Source organism: Pseudonaja textilis, chromosome 3 (assembly GCF_049901715.1).
Source record: "Pseudonaja textilis isolate UNSWEBS1 chromosome 3, rPseTex1.2, whole genome shotgun sequence".
Taxonomy (NCBI): domain Eukaryota; kingdom Metazoa; phylum Chordata; class Lepidosauria; order Squamata; family Elapidae; genus Pseudonaja; species Pseudonaja textilis.
The window spans coordinates 185,392,501-185,410,872 of NC_141992.1; the positions used below are offsets into that span (position 1 = coordinate 185,392,501).

The following is an 18,372-nucleotide window of genomic DNA, read 5'->3' on the forward strand; positions in this document are numbered from 1 at the left end:
TTCTACTCCTACCTTAACCATGAAAGCTGGCTTCACTCCAATCACCAGGAGACAGTGAGTTCTAGTCCCACCTTAGGCATGAAAGCTTAGGCATGAAATTTTGGCCAGTCACACACTCTCAGCCCAACCTACCTCACAGGGTTGTTTTTGTGAGGAAAAATGGAGGAGGAAGGAGGAGTATTATGTATGCCGCCTTGAGTTACTTATAAAGTAATAAAAGTGAAATAAAAAATCTAATGAAAACATCAATTTCTTAAGTTAAAAGGAAAATGCTCAACAGTGATAAAATTACACATATGATGTAATTGACGATTTTGATGTGATTTCTTTGAACTAGTGTAATTACACACATCCTGTACCATATTACAAATACGGAAATTTGAAATACGTATGTTTTTGTTCTTTTTTTAGACCTTAGAAACAAAAATCAGGCTTGGGGTTACATGTTCCCTTTCATATTGAGCAAGAAATTTGTTAATTCATAGTAAGAAGAGTGTGAAAAAAGAAATGGGTGTAAACCACATAGTAAGAAGAGAGTGAAAAAAGAAATGGGTGTAAACCACTGCGGTTATATGATGGAGACTGGATTATGGAGACTAGACGTGCAATGGGGAACTAGCACTTTCATTGCACTTCATTTTGATGTACAAGAATTTTTTAAATCTAGCCAGGATGTATCTGTGAGAATTCTGCTGATCTAGATCAAGCCAAGCTATGTAAAGTCAGAACGTCTCCAATTTATTGCAGTTTTAACTTGGAGAACCTAATGGCTCTCAACCAGTTCTGAGTTCACTTTTGTTTTGATTTGGAGAGCCTGACAGCTCCCTACCAGTTCTGAGCTTACTTCTGTTGGGTTCCAACCCCAACCCTGGAAGGTTGGACACTTCTAAACAAAATACTACAGACATGTATTCTTGTGACAGAATGTCTATGGTGCTTACAATCTTATAAATAAAGATGATGCAAGGAGCTTTGCAGCAAGTTGTCTACACAAGTAAGGTTTTTCTTTAATTAAAAAAAAATAAAAACAAAGCTATGGGAGACTAAAGTCTAGCAGACCCCCGAATACTGAAGAACCTGCCATAGTAGTTTTTTGTGGAAGAGGTTCAAAGAGGAAAGGAAATTGACTCCCACACACATATCCAGTGAATAAAAAATGCTTCTTCCTGCAAAGCTACACCCTGGAATTTGGAAACAGAATAGCAGCAAGATTTTTAATATAGGTATAACACTGCTGTAGAGAGGCATGGAGACAGCCTTGATAGAGTTATTCAGATACTGTTGCAGAAGCAACATTGCTTAAGTCTTGGAATGCTAGCAGTCTACTTGGAAGAACTTCAGAAGAATTCAGTATCTAAGGGGCTGCCACAAAGAAGAGGTCAACCTGTTCTCCAAACTCCAAAGCATCTGAAGGCAGGACAAGAAGCAATGGATGGAAACTAATCAAGGAGAGAAGTAACCTAGAACTAGATGAAGAAGCTTCTTGGATGAGAAATGAAACATCTTCAAAGAAAAACCAGAAAATCTAGTTGCCTCTTGAAAAAGCACCAATCATGACCTGAATGACTGAGAATCTCCATAGACATCAACCTAGAACTAAGGAGAAATTTCTTGACAGTGAGGACAATTAATCAGTGGAATAGGTTGTCTTTAGAAGTTGTGGGTGTTCCATCACCCGCATTTTTAATGAAAAGACTGGACAGCCACTTCTCTGAAATGTTAAAGAGTTTCCTGCTTGAGCAGGAGTTGGACTAGAAGACCTCCACGGTCCCTTCTAACTCTATTATTCAACAAATTGTCCTCCTTTCCGGACATCAACGAAGTAAGATGTACTCTTTTCATCCTTCTCTGCTGAATATGGGAAATATGCAGAGAGAGAAAACGAAAGAGGAAGGAAAGGCAGCTGCTGTACAGCTGCTGTCTACTTCTCTTAACCTGCCCCTAATCCACAAAAATAACGAAGAATGAATATTATGGAAAGAGAAGGTTCTTCTCCCCCATCCACATTTGCTTACCTGTTTTCTGGATCTAACATAGCCATGTTCCGCGTCACATAGCACATTTTGAGTGGGATGGTCTTTTTGTCTCGGTGGATGTTGAGAGACAGAGGCAACAGGGGATCGATGGTTGGGTTGCCCAAACGGGGGGACTCAGGAGGAGGAGTTTCCCATCCAATTTCAGAAATAGGAGAACCTTTCTTCACATAGGGGGTGGCTTCTCGCATGTATTTCACTGAAAAGAAGAAGAAAACAAATGAGAGCATAAGTATCGGAGAAGAGCGGGCAAAGCTGGAGGCAGAATTAAATGTGTCGTTAGTTTAGAGTCCTTACATTCTCACAAACAGTCCAAGTTCAACTGGTCCTGAATTCCATTGACTCTTATCTGGTGCCAATTTAATGCTGAACTTTAGTTGACTAGATTCTTGTGCATATGCTTGAATAAATCTTCTATGCTGCAATACAACAGATGATCCTGATTTTTTGCGCCTGACATAAGGAGAACGAGTGGTTGAACACCTCAATGGTCATAAAACCAGTCAGTCATGTGACCTACCCAATTTTATGATTATTTTTTTTTGCAGCAGTCATTAAATGAACCCATTATTCACTATGGCGAGGTTTTCCCCCCAAAACCAGGAATGCTCTTTGCTGCAAAACTGATGTAAAACATAGTCACATGACTGCTGGATACCGCAAAGGGGCATAAATGTGACTATGTTGCCAAGCAACCAAAGCAAGGTCACCCCTGTCACAACTCCATTTAGAAATAATTGCTGAGAATTCTGGGAGCTGAAGTCTGTATATCTGAAGATCCCCTAAGCCGATTCAGAAAAGCCTCCCAGCATAAAATACCAGAAAAACTCTAAGGCCATCTTCTTTTTACAAAATACTGTATATTTACACGGATGTCTTTTGACTCCTCTACCTGAAGTCTAAAATATACTTTCAGTTCCAAGCCCAAGTTGTTTCTATTAATTTGTTTTTATACCTAGCTCTTTTCTAAGGTGGAGGATTTTTTTTAAATTATATTTTTATTTATGTACTCCAATTATGTTTTTTCTTTGATACACCAAAACATCTTATTAAGGGATAACCTTTAAGTTTATCCATGGAAGAGCCATCGCACGATCTTCCTGATATAGTTAGGTCAGCCAGGTTGTTAAAATAGTGTTTTTAATTGCACTCACACAGCATAAACCACAGCAAACAATTATCTATCTTAGCCTTCCCGATACAATATCCATCAAATGAGCAGGATCAGAAAGCCTATCACCAAGAATTGAGGCCTAGACAAAAAGAATTGAGGTCAAGTCAACAAGTCAGAAAAAGCCCGACATAGTCTTTACTCAATGTTAACTAAAGTAGCGATAACACAAATGACTTGATAGAAGTGTCTGGTAACAACTGCCCACAAGTTGATCCCAACCTCTTTTCCAGGTTCTAATTGTTGTCATATATACTAGTAAATAAATCTGGCTTCTTTTGTCTCCTGTTAGGAATGTAAGTCACCTAGCAGTTATTTGGGTTAGAAATATATAAACTTGGATAGACATTTTAATACTATGCCTTTAAGAGAATACTAAATCTGTAATTGGGTGTGGTTCCGCAAATGGCCATAAGATGGAGCCAGAAACCTGGGTTGTTTAGTCTCAGAAGAAGTCTCAGTGAGTCTCTATTTCAGTCTGTTGGAGAGAGTTGCCGTTCCTCCTAATGATTGTTACTGATCGTTGATGTAAGTCTGTTACTGAACTGTTTTTGATACTGGACTTTGATATTTGGATTATCCCTGAACTGAACACTGACTGCCTTACCTGTGAATGACTTGGACTGCTTATCTTGGACTGTGTTTAAACATTTATTGAAAAGTAAAAAACCTACATTTACTGTACAGTGTATCTGTGTGCTGTGTGTGTGTTATTCTTCACTTCTCTCACTACGTCTCCCTGTATGCACACATTCTCCTAACGGGGAATTACCTCAACATCTCCAACAAATTTGAAATTGAGGTCAGGTAATTAAGATTCCAACATTTATTTCTCATTCCTCCCAAAAATCCACACGAATTAATCTTCTGCCATATGCTAACAGCTTCATTATTTTCCTGTTAGCTGGGCCAACAGCCAGCCAGTGCTGTGTTCTAAAGAGCATTTCATATGCACCCATTTTCACCAAAGCTTGAACGCTTCCACAATTAAGCCTTTGTTATATATTCACAGATGACATTTCGAAGGCGGGGGGGGGGGGAGAGAAAAACACACTTCTTGCAAGTCAGATGGACAAATGCGATCAAATCTATCAAGCTTCTTCTTCTTTTTTTTTTTTTCCTAATTAGGTTCTTAAACATCTTGTGACTCATTCAGGTTAGCCATAATAACAACATCACCAAAAAGAAAAAGAAAAAAAAGAAAAGAAAGGAGTGGGGTGGGGAAAGACTTCAAACTGCAAGGGTTTCACTTAGGGGAGCAAAAATGGGAAGTATCGGCTTATGGAACGGTGAAGGCAAAAGGAAAGAAACGTCGAAAGAAAGAAGAAAAGAAATTTGATCAAAGGCAGAGTATTAAGAGACTTTCCGGCTTCTGCAAGAGAAGGGGGAAAAAAGATAACCCACTTCGTCACCAGGCTTTAGGAAGTGACTGATATTAAAATTCACACACATACATTGACTCAAATAGGACTCTATTGGTGAAAGTTTGGTTTAATTAAAAAAAAAAACTTCACGTATCATAACCACAGAATTTTCGCGTAGACCTCAACTTACAATCCTTCATTGCAAAGTTGCAACTGCACTAAAAAAAGTGACAGGATCGATTTTCACACATACGACCACCGCAGCATTTCCATGGTCATGTGATCAAAATTCAGGCAACCGGCATATATTAATGACAATTGCAGTATCCTGGGATCATGTGTAACCTTCCCAGCTGGCTTCCAAAAAGCAAAAACAAAGGAGGAAGCCAGATTTGCTTAAATCACTTAAATCATGACTCCCTTAACAACTGAAGTGATTTGCTTAACAATTGTAGCAAAAAAATATATATCATAAAATGGGGCAAAACTCACTTAACAACAGAAATGTTGGACTGAATTGTGGTTCTGAGTTGAGGACTACCTGTATTCCTTCTTATTGGGAAACAGCTTCAAACTCTTTCCTATTTCTACACATACACACAAAGGAAGAGAGAGGGACAATAATGGTTTCCAGCTATTGCGGTTTAAACTGCATCCAGATGTCTTTTGTTTTGTTAAAAGGACATAACGTCCTTTTAACAAAAAACGAGAGAATTGGAGAATTGGAAACCAGAGAATTGGAGGATGTCAACATAGAGATGAAAATGTACACCTTGAGTGCAACATTTCTTATTTGGAATGGGACACCCCAGAGTAAAGGCCAGCTTTCCCAGTTGGGTGCTTTCCAGTTTGAGATTGGAACTCTTGTAGTTCCCATCTTTGAGGAATTGTGTAAGCACCAAAGTAATAAAAGAACTAATCATCATGAGTAATAATGGCAGAATACACAATTTATTTTGGAGTTATTTTCATAACTGAAAATAAGGTTAAGGTGGAATACCTGTATTTAGATTCTTCTTCCCATTTTATCTACATAATAATCTTGTAGGGTAAGGGTGGGGAACTACAGCCCTTTTATGGCTCTTGAACTTCAACTCCCAGAATTCCAGTCAGCTCAGGAATTCTGGGAGTTGAAGTCCACATATCATAAAAGGGCCAAGGTTCCCCACCTCTGTTGTACGGCATCATCCGATTTGAGAGACAGAGATTCGCTCAAATCATTTAAGCAACATCAATAGCAAAAAAATTCGCCCCTGGACTTTGATGAAAACCAAAATCTGCACTACAACAGCAACAATCTCTCCCCACTCTCTCTCCCCCTCCCACTGTCACACTCCCCTCCCCCTCTCCCTCTCTCTCACACACACTCACACACCCCGCTGGCAAACTGCATTTCAGCCACAACATTTGAGAACTGATTTTAAAGCAGGAGGTTGGATAGCACACGTGGGCTACGGGTGACCCACCCTTTTTCTAAAAAATAATAATTCTCCATTAACATACCACCTTCTATTCTTCATTTCCTCCCGTACAATGCTCATACTCATTTGTTGTTCAAAAAATGGAATGTGCCATATCTAAATATTTGATTAATAGCCACCAGCACTATATTACTGATTCATCATTTGGCGGCAATTGAGTTTTGAGCTGGCAGGAACAGGAATTATTGTTGCCAGATACTCATCAGGAGAAGAAAGAGGAAACAACTGCAAATTTTAGAATTTCTGGTATCCTGAAGTAGTAAGAGAATGTGTGTGTGTGTGTGTGTGTGTGTGAGAGAGAGAGAGAGAGAGAGAGAGAGAGAGAGAGAGAGACAGAGAGGGAGAGGGAGAGATTAGAGAGGAGAGAGAAAGAGGGAAGGACGGAAAGAGATTGGAGAGAGATAGAGATTGGAGAGGGAGGGAGGGGGAGAGAAAGAGGGAGGGGGATAAAGAGAGGGAAGAAGAGGGAGAGATTAGAGAAGGAGGGAGGGACAATGAGAATAAAAGGAAAGAGAAAATGAAGAGATAATAAAAAGAGAGAGAGAGAGAGAGAGACTCTCTCACTTTCAGAATTCAGTTCTGTGGAGACCATTCCCCGAGCTGGCCTACTCCAAAGGGATCATAGAACTACTGTATAATCTCCAAGCCACAGGAAGTGATAGTTCCACTTTTATTTTGCATTGGTTTGACTTCTTCAGTCTTTGTCCAGTTCAGGGTACCGCATTTTGGTACCTCCTTGTTACAAAATGAGGCCTCTGGTTCTATCGTCCTTGTTGCAAAAGGCAACGAGGTGGAAAGAACCATACGTTTTATAAGAGAGAAGACGGAAGGGGAAGTTCGGCCTTGCCAAGAGAAGACTGAGGGTGATATAACAGCACTCTTCAAAATCAGAAACGATGCCCTCCAGAAGATCAAGACTTTTGCCTCGCTGTTCTAAACGTGTTGAGGCACAAAGCAAGGGGCTTAATTACAGGAAGGCTGGTTCCGACTGTGTCTTAGGAAAACAACTTCCTAACAATAACAGCGGTGCAACAGTGGAGCCAATTAACCAAAGGTGATGGGATCTCTCAGAGGTGTTGAAATGGTGTCTAGACAGCCAACTATCAGGGATGCATTAATTAGGGCTCCTGCAAGGAGACTGACCTTGAAGGTCTAAACTCCCTTCTTCTTCAAATGTGCTGAATCTATAGTCAGAAGGGCCCACTGGCTCACTGTGAAGCCCAGCTTCCTGCTTTCCTCAAGGGAAAAATTGCCTGATAATTCTAGGCAGATGTCAAATGTTTAGGAACAGAATATAAACCATTGCACTAAAATTCCTTCTTGTTACCTGACTCCAGCCATAGTTGATCTTTCAATTCTTTCAGCTTTTGATGTACCATTTGTCTGAAATGGTATAGGGCCCTGATTGTGAACCTATGGCACGCATGACAGAAGTGACACACAGAGTCATTAATGTCAACACGCGAGCCCTTGACCAGAACAGGTCTACTGCGCATGCGTGCGTGCCGCCTGCCCGCCAGTTGATTGTTGGGTATCTGGTGCATATGCATGTGGGGGCAGACATGCGTGCATGCACAGAGATGTGGGGCATGTGCGGGGGTCATGTGCACATGCACAGGGGCATGAGGGGGACCCACACACATTGCCTTCTGGGTGCTGGCACACATGCAATTATTGGCACAGGAGCCCAAAAAGGTTAGCCACCACTAATATAGGGTTTTCTCTGGTATGGGGGGTTGGACTAGAAGACCTTCAAGGTCCCTTCCAACTCTACTCTTCTCTTCTGTTCTGTTCTATTTTCTATTCTATTTTCTATTCTGTTCTGTTCTACTGTACTCTAATTTATTTTCCATTTTTTTCTCTTCTCCTACCAGTAGTCTTCAACTTATACTCAAAGCTAAGCCCAAAATTTCCGTTGCTAAGAGAGGTAGTTGTTAAGTCAGTTGCACTGCATTTTACGACCTTTTTGCTACACAGTTGTTAAGCAAATCACATCAATTGTTAAGCAAATCATGTGGCTGGTAAGCAAACCAAGCTTCTCCTATTTTGCTTGTTGGGAAATTACAAATGGGAAACACATGACCCTAGTCATGTGCAAATGCCAACTATCATAAATACAAGAGCCCAAATTTTGATCATGTGACCATGGGGACAGTCATAAGTATGAAAACCGATCCTAAGTCCCTTTTTCCAATGCTGATCCAACTTCGAATACTCACTAAGTAGTTCAGTCAAGGACTACCTGTAGATAAATTTATCTGTAGCTAAAAGAAAAAATAATAATGAATAACTACAGAGGCACCTCCCTTGCCATATCAAGGAAACAATTTGGCATTATCTCATGTTCTGCCAATCAATGCTTATTTCATTAGCCTTGGTGTATGCCAGAAATTCTTAAATAGGGTCTAGATAAATCATTAGGTGTGCATAGTAATACCTAACACATTAAGTGCTTTTTGAAACGTTCTCGGTTGTCTTTTTGATTAAGAAAATATTTTAAAATGTTCCTAAATGCCTGCTGAATATGCCTTGCAGATAATTAAAAAACAATTTGGCTGATTGATAAATGAATTGAATGAGACAAGTTGTATTTTCCTTCCAATTCTCCTCTCAATTCTCATAAAACCCAGGACACCGTTATATAATTGCACTTGTCCAGTGAGGTTGATTCATATGTCATCATTTTGACCTCATCACGGTTTGTTAGTGACGCTGCTAATTTGAACCCAACACCGAAGGCTAAAGGAGAATCTGCAGGACACAAATTTACTCCTCCAACTTTATTGCTTCTTCTAGGCATTTGTCTTGCTCTGATTTAGGGAATGACCAGTCTGGATTCTGGATAAGCTCAGGAGACAATATACAGGTAGTCTTTAACTTACGATCAGTTGCTTAGCAACCGTTCTAAATTACAATGATCCCCCAAAAGGGGCTTACAATCCAAATCTGAAATTTCCAATGGTCACCTCCCATTCCATGGTCATATGACCAGGGGTGGGATTCAAATTTCTTAACAACCGGTTCTGTGGGCATGGCCTAATTTGTGGGTGTGGCTTGGTGGTCATGTGACTGAGTGAGTGTAGCTTGTTGACTGGGCATGGCATGGTGATCACGTGACTGGCTGGGCGTGGCTTGTATGTAAATATTGTAAAATATTTATGTAAATATTGAATTTTTTATTTTAAAAAAGAGAGCAACTTTTACCCAAAATCAGGCAAAGCAGGCAGGCAGATTGCTCACAAAATCACAGATTCACTTTGAGATCTACCTTTCTGCAATCTGCTGCCTGAGTCTGCACTGAAAAATAGAAGCTAGGAAGGTTCAGCTCTGCTTTTTAGATTAGCTAGAAAGCAAGAAATCCATTGATTGATTGATCTAAATCTCCTGGCACAGCTGACGGTTGGAACAGCTGGTGGTTGGGGGGGAAAAAAGAAAAACAGCAACTTAGCAGGCAAGTTGGATGGCATGCATGTCAGGTAAAGAGTGACTGGGCAGGGCAGGACGGGGCCAGCTAATGGTGCGATTTGCCAGTTCTCCGAACTGCGCAAAATTGTTAACAACCGGTTCTATAGAACTGGTGCAACCAGGTAGAATCCCACCCCTGCATATGACTACATTTTGGGCCTCAATGACATTTTATGTCCATTGGCAATGTATTTTGTGAATTTTGCTGGCACTTCCAGTTTTTGGCAAAACCTCACCACAACGAACAATCGGTCTGCTTTTTACAATCAATCACATTCGCTTAATGATTGCCACATTCTATTAATCGCCTCAAAAAAGGTAATAACTTTACAACTTATGACTCTAATGGGCAGGCTTCATATTGTTCGTAACTCGAAGAGTATCTTTAATTATTTGAAACCTTGTAAATAACTATGTTAGAAGTACTAGCATCTTTGCAAACTGACCATTAACCTAAGAGGAAAAGATAGAACGATTAGAACTATATATTGGGCTGTTAAACCACTTTCAAGCCCTGGTGTGTTGAAGAAATCACAATTGGCCATATTCACACATTGCCCCAAGCAATGGATTTACAAACCACAGTGGTGATGTTCACGCAATGCACTGAACCAAAATTATGTTATGGCTTAGCTTATACAGAATGTGTAAGTCTACCATGAGCATCCCACTGTTCTATATGATATACCGTGTTTCTCCAACAATACGGCCTCCACCAATAGGAAGGCCCAGCATGATTTCTAGGCATGAGGTGAAATTAAGCCCTGCCCCCAACATTTAGGCCTATTTAAACTATGCGTTTCCCCACCATTTCTCACATTGTTTGTAAGAACTACACGAGGTGAAGAGAAATGGGGGGGGGCAAGGGTGGGGGGGGATGGGGAGAAAACTTGCCTTTACGAGTGCCCTGCAGGTAACCTAGGCTAGAATACCCCGATAGCTGATAGAAGCTCCCTGAAGGCAGAGTCCCCAGCCGCTTCAGGGCGTGGTGTGTCTACCTGTGTCCCCTCGCCTTTAGGGCAGTCTCTTTCAGGCGATGGAAGCTCCCCAAGTGCAGTCACCAGCCACTTCAATTGGCCAGTAGAAGCGGCCTCGGGGCGAGCGTACATACTCCCCTCACCGCGAGGCCACTTGTATCGGCAGATGAAAACTCCCTTGAAGGCACAGTCCCCAGCTGCTTCAGGGCATGGCATGGCTACCCGTGTCCCCTCACCTTTAGGGCGGACTCTTTTGGGCGATGGAAGCTCCCCAAGTGCAGTCACCAGCCACTTCGATCGGCCAGTAGAAGCGGCCTCGGGGCGCGCACACACACACAAACTCCTCGCCGCGAGGCCGCTTCTATTGGCAGACGAAAGCTCCCTTGAAGGCAGAATCCCCAGCCGCTTCAGGGCGTGGCGTGGCTACCTATGTCCCCTTGCCTTTAGGCAGTCTCTTTTGGGCGATGGAAGCTCCCCAAGTGCAGTCACCAGCCACTTCCTTCGGCCTGTAGAAGCGGCCTCGCAGCAAGGGAAGTGTGTGTGTGTGTGTGTGTGCTCGCCCCGAGGCTGCTTCTGCCGGCCGATCGAAGTGGCTGGTGACTGCACTTGGGGAGCTTCCCTCACCCAAAAGAGACTGCCTAAAGGCGAGGGGACATGGGCAGCCACGCCACACCTTGAAGCAGCTGGGGACTCTGCCTTTGGGGAGCTTTCATCGGCTGATAGAAGCGGCCTCGTGGCGAGGTACGTGCGTATGGGCCGCTCTAGGTGGGGGAGGAAATTAAGTCACCCCCGAAAAGACAGCCTAGCCGTTTTTTCAGGAGTCAAAAAAAAATAAGGCCCGGCCTTATTTTGTGAGAAACACGGTAGGATAACTGTTAGACAAAAACTCCCACTGGGTTGTAAAAGTTATAAGATGAGATTTTTCTGCATTCCGGGTAAATAAAAAAAAACATTAGAATAAAGGAACGATATACCCAGCTACTGACAGTTAGCTGATCTTTAGAATGGGCAATAGTTAAACTTTAGCTTTCAGCAAATGTCACCAGGAGATAAACAATTTAAAATCTGTAATGTCACTTGGCTCTAAGGTTTCAAATTTCATTTGCTTGCATGCGTATTCACATACACAAAACCTTGTGTTCTTTATGTGTTTTCTTAAGGCATGAGTCATGAGGAAAGAAGGCAGGATCGCCCCTTTAATGACAAACAGGTGAACTGCTGCCTCCCTTTTTGCTCAGGAAGACCATTTATGAGTTTCATTAGTGTTTCTAATGCCTTGTAAGGCCACACTTGGAATATTGCACCCAGTTTTGGTTGCCACGATGTAAAAAATATGTTGAGATTCTGGAAAGAGTGCAGAGAAAAGCAACGAAGATGATTAAGAGACTGGAGACTAAAACATATAAAGCACAGTTGCTGGAATTGGGTGATGGCGAACCTTTTTGTTGTGCTGTGCTGATAGTGCGCGTGTGCTGGCACCCACAATGCAATGTGCCCTTGCCGCCCCCCCTGTGCATGCGCACGCAACACACACACATACACACACACCTGCCACCCCCTTACCTGCACTGGCATGTGCTGCCCCCCAGATGATTTTCGGCTTGTTCAAGGGAAGCCTCTGCTGCCTCGGGAGGTTGAAAAACGGGCTTTCCGGAAATACTGGAAGTGTCTGTTTTCAGCCTCCAGGGGGCCCCTGGAGGCCAGGGCAGGCAGTTTTTTCTCTCCCAAGGGCTCGAGGGAAGCCTCTGTAGCCTTTGGAGGCCAAAAAATGGCCTGTTTTTCAGAAGAGATTGGATAATCATTTGTCTGAAATGGTTATAGACTTTCTAGCCTAAGCAGAGGGTTGGACTTGAAGACCTCCAAGGTCCCTTCCAACTCTCTTATTCTATTCTATTTTCAACCCATGCCTTTTCCAGATATGTAGATTCCCATTTCCAGAATTCCCCGGCAAGATTTGTCCACAAATGTTAGAGACACACGGCTCTCCATACAGTATGGCTGTGGTCAAAGCTGTTACCTGAAGGTAGAGAACCCTCTGATCTTGGCTGCTTGCAAAACAAAACATATTATGGCTGGCTTTGCTCATCCAGCCACCTCACGCATATTTATCTGCATCCCACCTTTCTAGCCAGAGGTAGTTCAATGTGCTATGCAATGTTTTGAGCGACTCATCCAAACCAAAGATTATGCTGTTTACAGTACGGTTGTGCAATGCTCTTGAAGGAGCAGGGATGAAACACCTAGATGTCCAAAACTCTTTAAAAGAGACATGTCTCTCCCTGAGCAGTTGACACTTAATCTGGAAAAAAAGATTTAGCTCAGGGATGTCAAACTCATGTCGTCATGGCAGCGTCATGTGATGTATTGGGACTCCCCCCTTTGCTAAACCGGGCATGGGCGTAGCCAGCGCATAACGCATCCGGCCCACGGGCCTCGAGTTTGACAGCTCTGATCTAGCTGCTGTAAAGAGTTGCAAACAGATGCTACAGTACCTCTCTGAATTCCACGTAGTCCTTGCAGTATGACCACAATTGGGATGGAACTTCTGTCACTAAGCAAGGCAGTTGTTCAGTAAGTTGTGTCCAATTTCACAACCTTTTTTGTCCCATGATTGTTAAGCAAATTTAGCTTCCCGCCGTTGATTTTACTTGTAGGAAGCCAGCTGCAAAAGTCATAGATGTTTATCATGTCAACCCAGGATGTTGCAACCCTGGTGAATACATGCTGGTTGCCAAGCACCCAAATTTTGATCATGTGACCACAGGGAGGTTGCAACAGTTGTAAAAAGGAAGATTGATCGCAAGTCACTTTTTTTCAGCGCCATCATAACTTTCAACGGTCATTAAATAGCAATAGCACTTAGACTTACATACCGCTTCACAGTGCTTTACAGCCCCTCTCTAAGCGGTTTACAGAGTCAGCATCTTGCCACTCAAAATCTGGGTCCTCTTTTTACCAACCTCGGAAGGGTGGAAGGTTGATAAATGTTTGTAAGTTAAGGACTACCCATACCCTATCGTAAATAATACAATTCTGTTTTGGGTAAGTTACTTAATGATAGCAAACTACTAATTAGTGTTTCTGAACACTCCTTTCCAGCCATATGAGGAGAAAGCGAGAAGCCACACATGGGCATAATTGAATAGATCTACCACCTCACCATTTTAAGGTGTGAGCAAACAGGCTCGTACAAATCCTGCCTTGGAAATGAATTCATAGATAAAAGTGCAGGTATAGCTGTACCATTCTAGTAACTTTTCACATACAGCCTATACTTATCTGGGCGTATTTAAACCAAGATTTTTATTTATTTTTTGTTTCATGCTAAGGATAATTGCAGACAAATTTCCTCCAGTCATCGTTTTACTTCTCCTTTTTCAAAATACGTGGCTGCAGTACTGTAATTGAACGTGATCCTGCTGTGTTCAAAAATATTTATGCTTTGGAGTTATTCACCAGGGGAAAATAGGAGCTAGGCAATGTTCTTACAAGCTCTCTGAATGGCCTTAAGTGGGATTACAAAACACTTAATTGCATGCCTCTTTGGAAAAGCCCCCTGCCTATTATCATTCTTGCATATTAGTGGTTAAGAGTTATTCACTTATAAAAATGCCACTGTCACCTTTTCAAAATTTGCTCAGGGAACACCAAGTAAAAAACATTACAATTAATGCTAAAGTCCTGGCAACTCCCAATCACTTCAGGAAGGGCTTTTTTTTCTTAAATTACGGTTTCCAAGTCAAAGAATCAACGGAGGAACTAGCTGTTAGGAGACACTGTGTCCTCATCACAAACACTTTTAGGTAAAATCCAAGACTAGAGCTGAATAATAAATGAAATTCTCACGGCTCATAAAGTTCTTTGAATCGGTTGCACGTATGAATATGCAGAAGAAGAAGAAAGAACTCTCACGGTAAACAAACAAAAAGGCATAGCATTTCAAGGAAGGTTCTGAACGTTGTTCCATACATGCAGTGGTGGGATTCAAATAATTTAACAACCGGTTTTCCGCCCTAATGATTTCTTCATAAGCTTCAGCGTTGTCATTGCCACCTCTTCCTTAATGGTTCCCCAACTAAATCTGTATAGATGAGAATGTTTTTCCCCCAATATATCTGTGCTCAATCACTAGACCATAAAATGGTTGGCTTGATGTTGGTTTAAGGGCATGGCTGGCTGGGGAATTCTGGGAGTTGAAGTCCACACATCGTCCAATTGCCAAGGTTGAGAAACATTGATTTAGGATAATATATAACCCCAGGCATTATTGTTTGTAAACCATGATTTGTGGCTCACTGGACTGAGGAAACCCAGCTCATTGTGGCCTAGATAAGAAGCTATAATTAAGTAACTCGTAGCTTTCTATGAAATCCAATGTGTGCTTTTGTAACTTTTTTCAGTTGTTGTAATAAATCTTTGCATTTTGTGTTGCCATGACTTTCAGAGACCTCTTTGTATTCACATTCTCATCAGCATAGAATAAAATAGGTTTTTTTTTTTTTAAAGCAGCTTTAAAAATCCTGATGTTATTCGGGATATAAAAATGCATTGTTCTATCCAAAACAGCTGACACCCAATTGAAGTTTTATTTATATAATATAACAGAAATATTTCTGGTATACTGTCTTATGTGGGAGGGAAACTTTGGAAAGTAAAATCTTAACTCTTAAACTTTTCTATGGGTGGGAAAAGAATTTTGGGAATGTGTGTGTAAAAGAACAAATTTACTTCTTGGCAATACTGGTCAAAAAGTCAATTTGGTCTAAGGGAATCTTTCTTAACCTCATTGACTTTGAGATGTGAGGGCATTGACTCCCAGAATTCCTCAGCCAGCGAGGAATTCTGGGAGTTGAAGTCCACCATGCACCTTCTAATTTCTGAGATTAAAAAACACTGAAAATCGAATATTTCCCACCATCTACATTTACTACATAATTCTGCCAAAGATCTTGCCTGATCACATTAATTCCCTTGTTCAACTACAAATGGCACTCTGCCAAAATAGATAATTGATATTTTTAATCTGTTCACAATGTATTTTTTGCTCATTTATTTAGAAATTACAGTAGTTTCTAATATGTTGAATAATGGGCCCTCATTCTTGGAGGCTGTATTTCTAGAGCAAAATGTTTTTTGCTTCCATGAGAACGTTTAGTGGCATTTCCTACGCTGCTCTGCACAGATTTTTCCAGGCAATTAAAAACAGGCATAAAAATGTCAAATTTAAGTTTTACTCCTATGAATTAAAATAGGATAGAGGCCTCTTTTTATTACAAAATAATCCACCAAAATGCAAAAGGTTTCTCCTGCAACTTTCATGTCACATTAAATCCCTTCTCTTTTCCCTGAGTATTCTGCCTTTCAATTTTACTGTATGGGTAGACCTCGACTTACGACCACAATTAAGCGCCCCATTTTTGTTGCTAAGTGAGACATTTGTTAAAGGGGTTTTGCCCCATTTTATGACAGTTGTTAAGTTGACAGTTGTTAAGTGACAGTTGTTAACTGGCTTCCCCATTGACTTTGATTGTCAGAAGATTACAAAAGGTGATTGATCACATGACACTGCAACCATCATAAATATGAGTCAGTTACCAAGTGTTTGAATTTTGATCATGTGACAGTGGTCAAAATTGTTAAAAAATGGTCATAAGTCACTTTTTTCAGTGTTGGTGTAAGTTTGAATGGTCACTAACTGTTGTAAGTCGAGGGTTACCTGTATTTATGCCTAGGTATTGTGATGATCACTTGCACCCTGTAACCCCTCCATAAGAAAAGCTGGCAGACATTATTTCTTGGAAAACCTCCTTTTTTAAAACAGGGTTTTCACCGTGTAAGGTTCGTGTAGTTTTTCTCATTTGCTCTTTCAGAGTTTTTGTTATTGGTAATCCTCTCATTATTTTCTCCCCTGCTGTTTTCCGTTTCATATTTCATGTTTCCGTTCTGAGAAGCTTTAAAAACATTTGTAGAAATAAGTAAAAACGTCACAGTTTGGAGCTCGGGAGAAGTCTGTTCGTATCCCATTTGCAAGGTGCTAAAAAATAAATAAATACTGTGGTACAAGTTTGGTTGGGAGTGTTTTTAAGGCCATGACCCCTTCAGGAAGCAAAAGAGTTTTTTTTACCTATTATTCAGGAGAAAGTTAATCTTTATGACCCTATCTAAATCAGAAAAGCAAACAATAGGGCTTTATCAGCAAGTCTTCCCATTTGTCTTTTCCTACCCAGGAAGTGACTTTTTGTTCAGGATGAAGTCTGTCTCTTTTGAGTCATTCAGAAGAGAGCGTTCAGGCTTGTAGAAACATTTCATTTTTGCTTTTTCTTCTGCCAGCTACAAATTCATTTAGAGCAGTGTTTTTTCAACTTGGCAATTTTAAGTAGACTTCAATTCTCAGAATTCCAAGTTCAGATATCTTGAAGTTGCCCAATTTGAAAAACACTGATTCAACTTATATATCCTTCTGATAAAAGCAGAGGTGTAAAAAAACAGAAAAAAACTCCAACAAATTTCTACTTTTTATAACTAAAAACTTCATAATGGCCTAATCAAGAAGGGTTATGAATCATGCCTTATCATTCTCCATTTCCCTTCCCATCTTCCAATTTTGAATCTATTTTCAATTTCAATCAACACTACATGGTTGTTTCATGCAAACTATTGTTTATCCAAACAATCCAAGTTTACCTAAAATTTAGGTAGCTAGTTTGAACTCTCTGGGAGTTGGGGATTGGAGTCAGCATTGGCTCCCTGCAGTTTTCTTGGCAAGATTTCAAAAGAGGTGTTGGAAGTTAAAACCCGTCCCTCTTCCTAGGAAAATGAAACATTTTAGGATATACTAAAAAGGCAGAATATTTCAACTAAAAAGAAAAATAGAAACTCAGAGAGGCAGAAACTCAGCACACCCCCATCTTTGCTAATGGACCATTACGTTGGTGTAGGCCAGTCTATTTTACATAGCAAAGATCTACTCCAAGTAGAGCTATAATAGGAATTGCACAAAGCCCTTTCATTACATCATCATCCAGCAAGGTTCAACCAAGCCTGGGACTCAGGACAGCCTACAGAGTTGCCCTGCATGGCCCCATGGGAGTCTGACAACCAATCAGAATACAAGCTCCAATTCAAATTGCAACAGAGGACATAAAACCCAGGGACTCTCAGCATCTCTTCCCTTTCCCCCCCTTCTTTTCCTTCACCCAACATCTTGAAGCATGTGGTCATCCTTTTCACATTGGAGCTCCAAGCCATGTGGTCCTGTTCACCATTAAACCATCTTTCCAAACAGCCTCCATGTTTCCAGTGTCTTCTTCCCCACTTGGAACTGAACCCAGAAGTATAATTCTTCCAATAGTGGTTTGCCATTGCCTCCTTCCGAGGACTGAGAGAGACTGACTGGCCCAAGGTGGTTTTGTGCCTAAGGAGGGAGCTAGGAAACTTATGGGCTCCTGGTTTCTAGCTAGATGCCTTAATCACCAACATCAAACTGGCTTTCCATATGAACATACCGGAGTTAAAATTCAACACAGTTCAAAGACAAAACAAATCCAGTTCAAAGAAAACCATGTGTTTGAAAAGACAAACAGGATACGAAATAAACATTGAAAATCAAGAATACTTAAGATTCAGTCATGCTGAAATAAAAACTACTTAAATACAGTACTTTATTTAAATGGAACCAATGGTTGGCTCACATATCACCATGGCTTATTTAACTCTGGTTTAAATGGCTCAGCTGAAACAAAATTCTAAGGCAATATTGCTCAACCTTGGCCACTTTTAAGATGGGTGGACTCTCACGCCCTGAATTCCCCTGCCAGAATGGGAAAATGTTCAAACACTGTCCGAAGGCATAAGCCATAATATACAAACTGCAATGGCTTG

General features: G+C 41.1%; 1 protein-coding gene across 1 annotated transcript in view; it reads right to left on the reverse strand.

Annotated features, from left to right (window-relative positions):
* Nucleotides 1-18,372, reverse strand: part of SNTB1 (syntrophin beta 1) — a 119,359-nt gene that overhangs the window by 47,372 nt on the left and 53,615 nt on the right. The window contains exon 2 of the mRNA XM_026703614.2: nt 2,016-2,232. Coding sequence (XP_026559399.1) covers nt 2,016-2,232 — 217 coding nt within the window. The remainder of the gene's footprint in view (nt 1-2,015; nt 2,233-18,372) is intronic.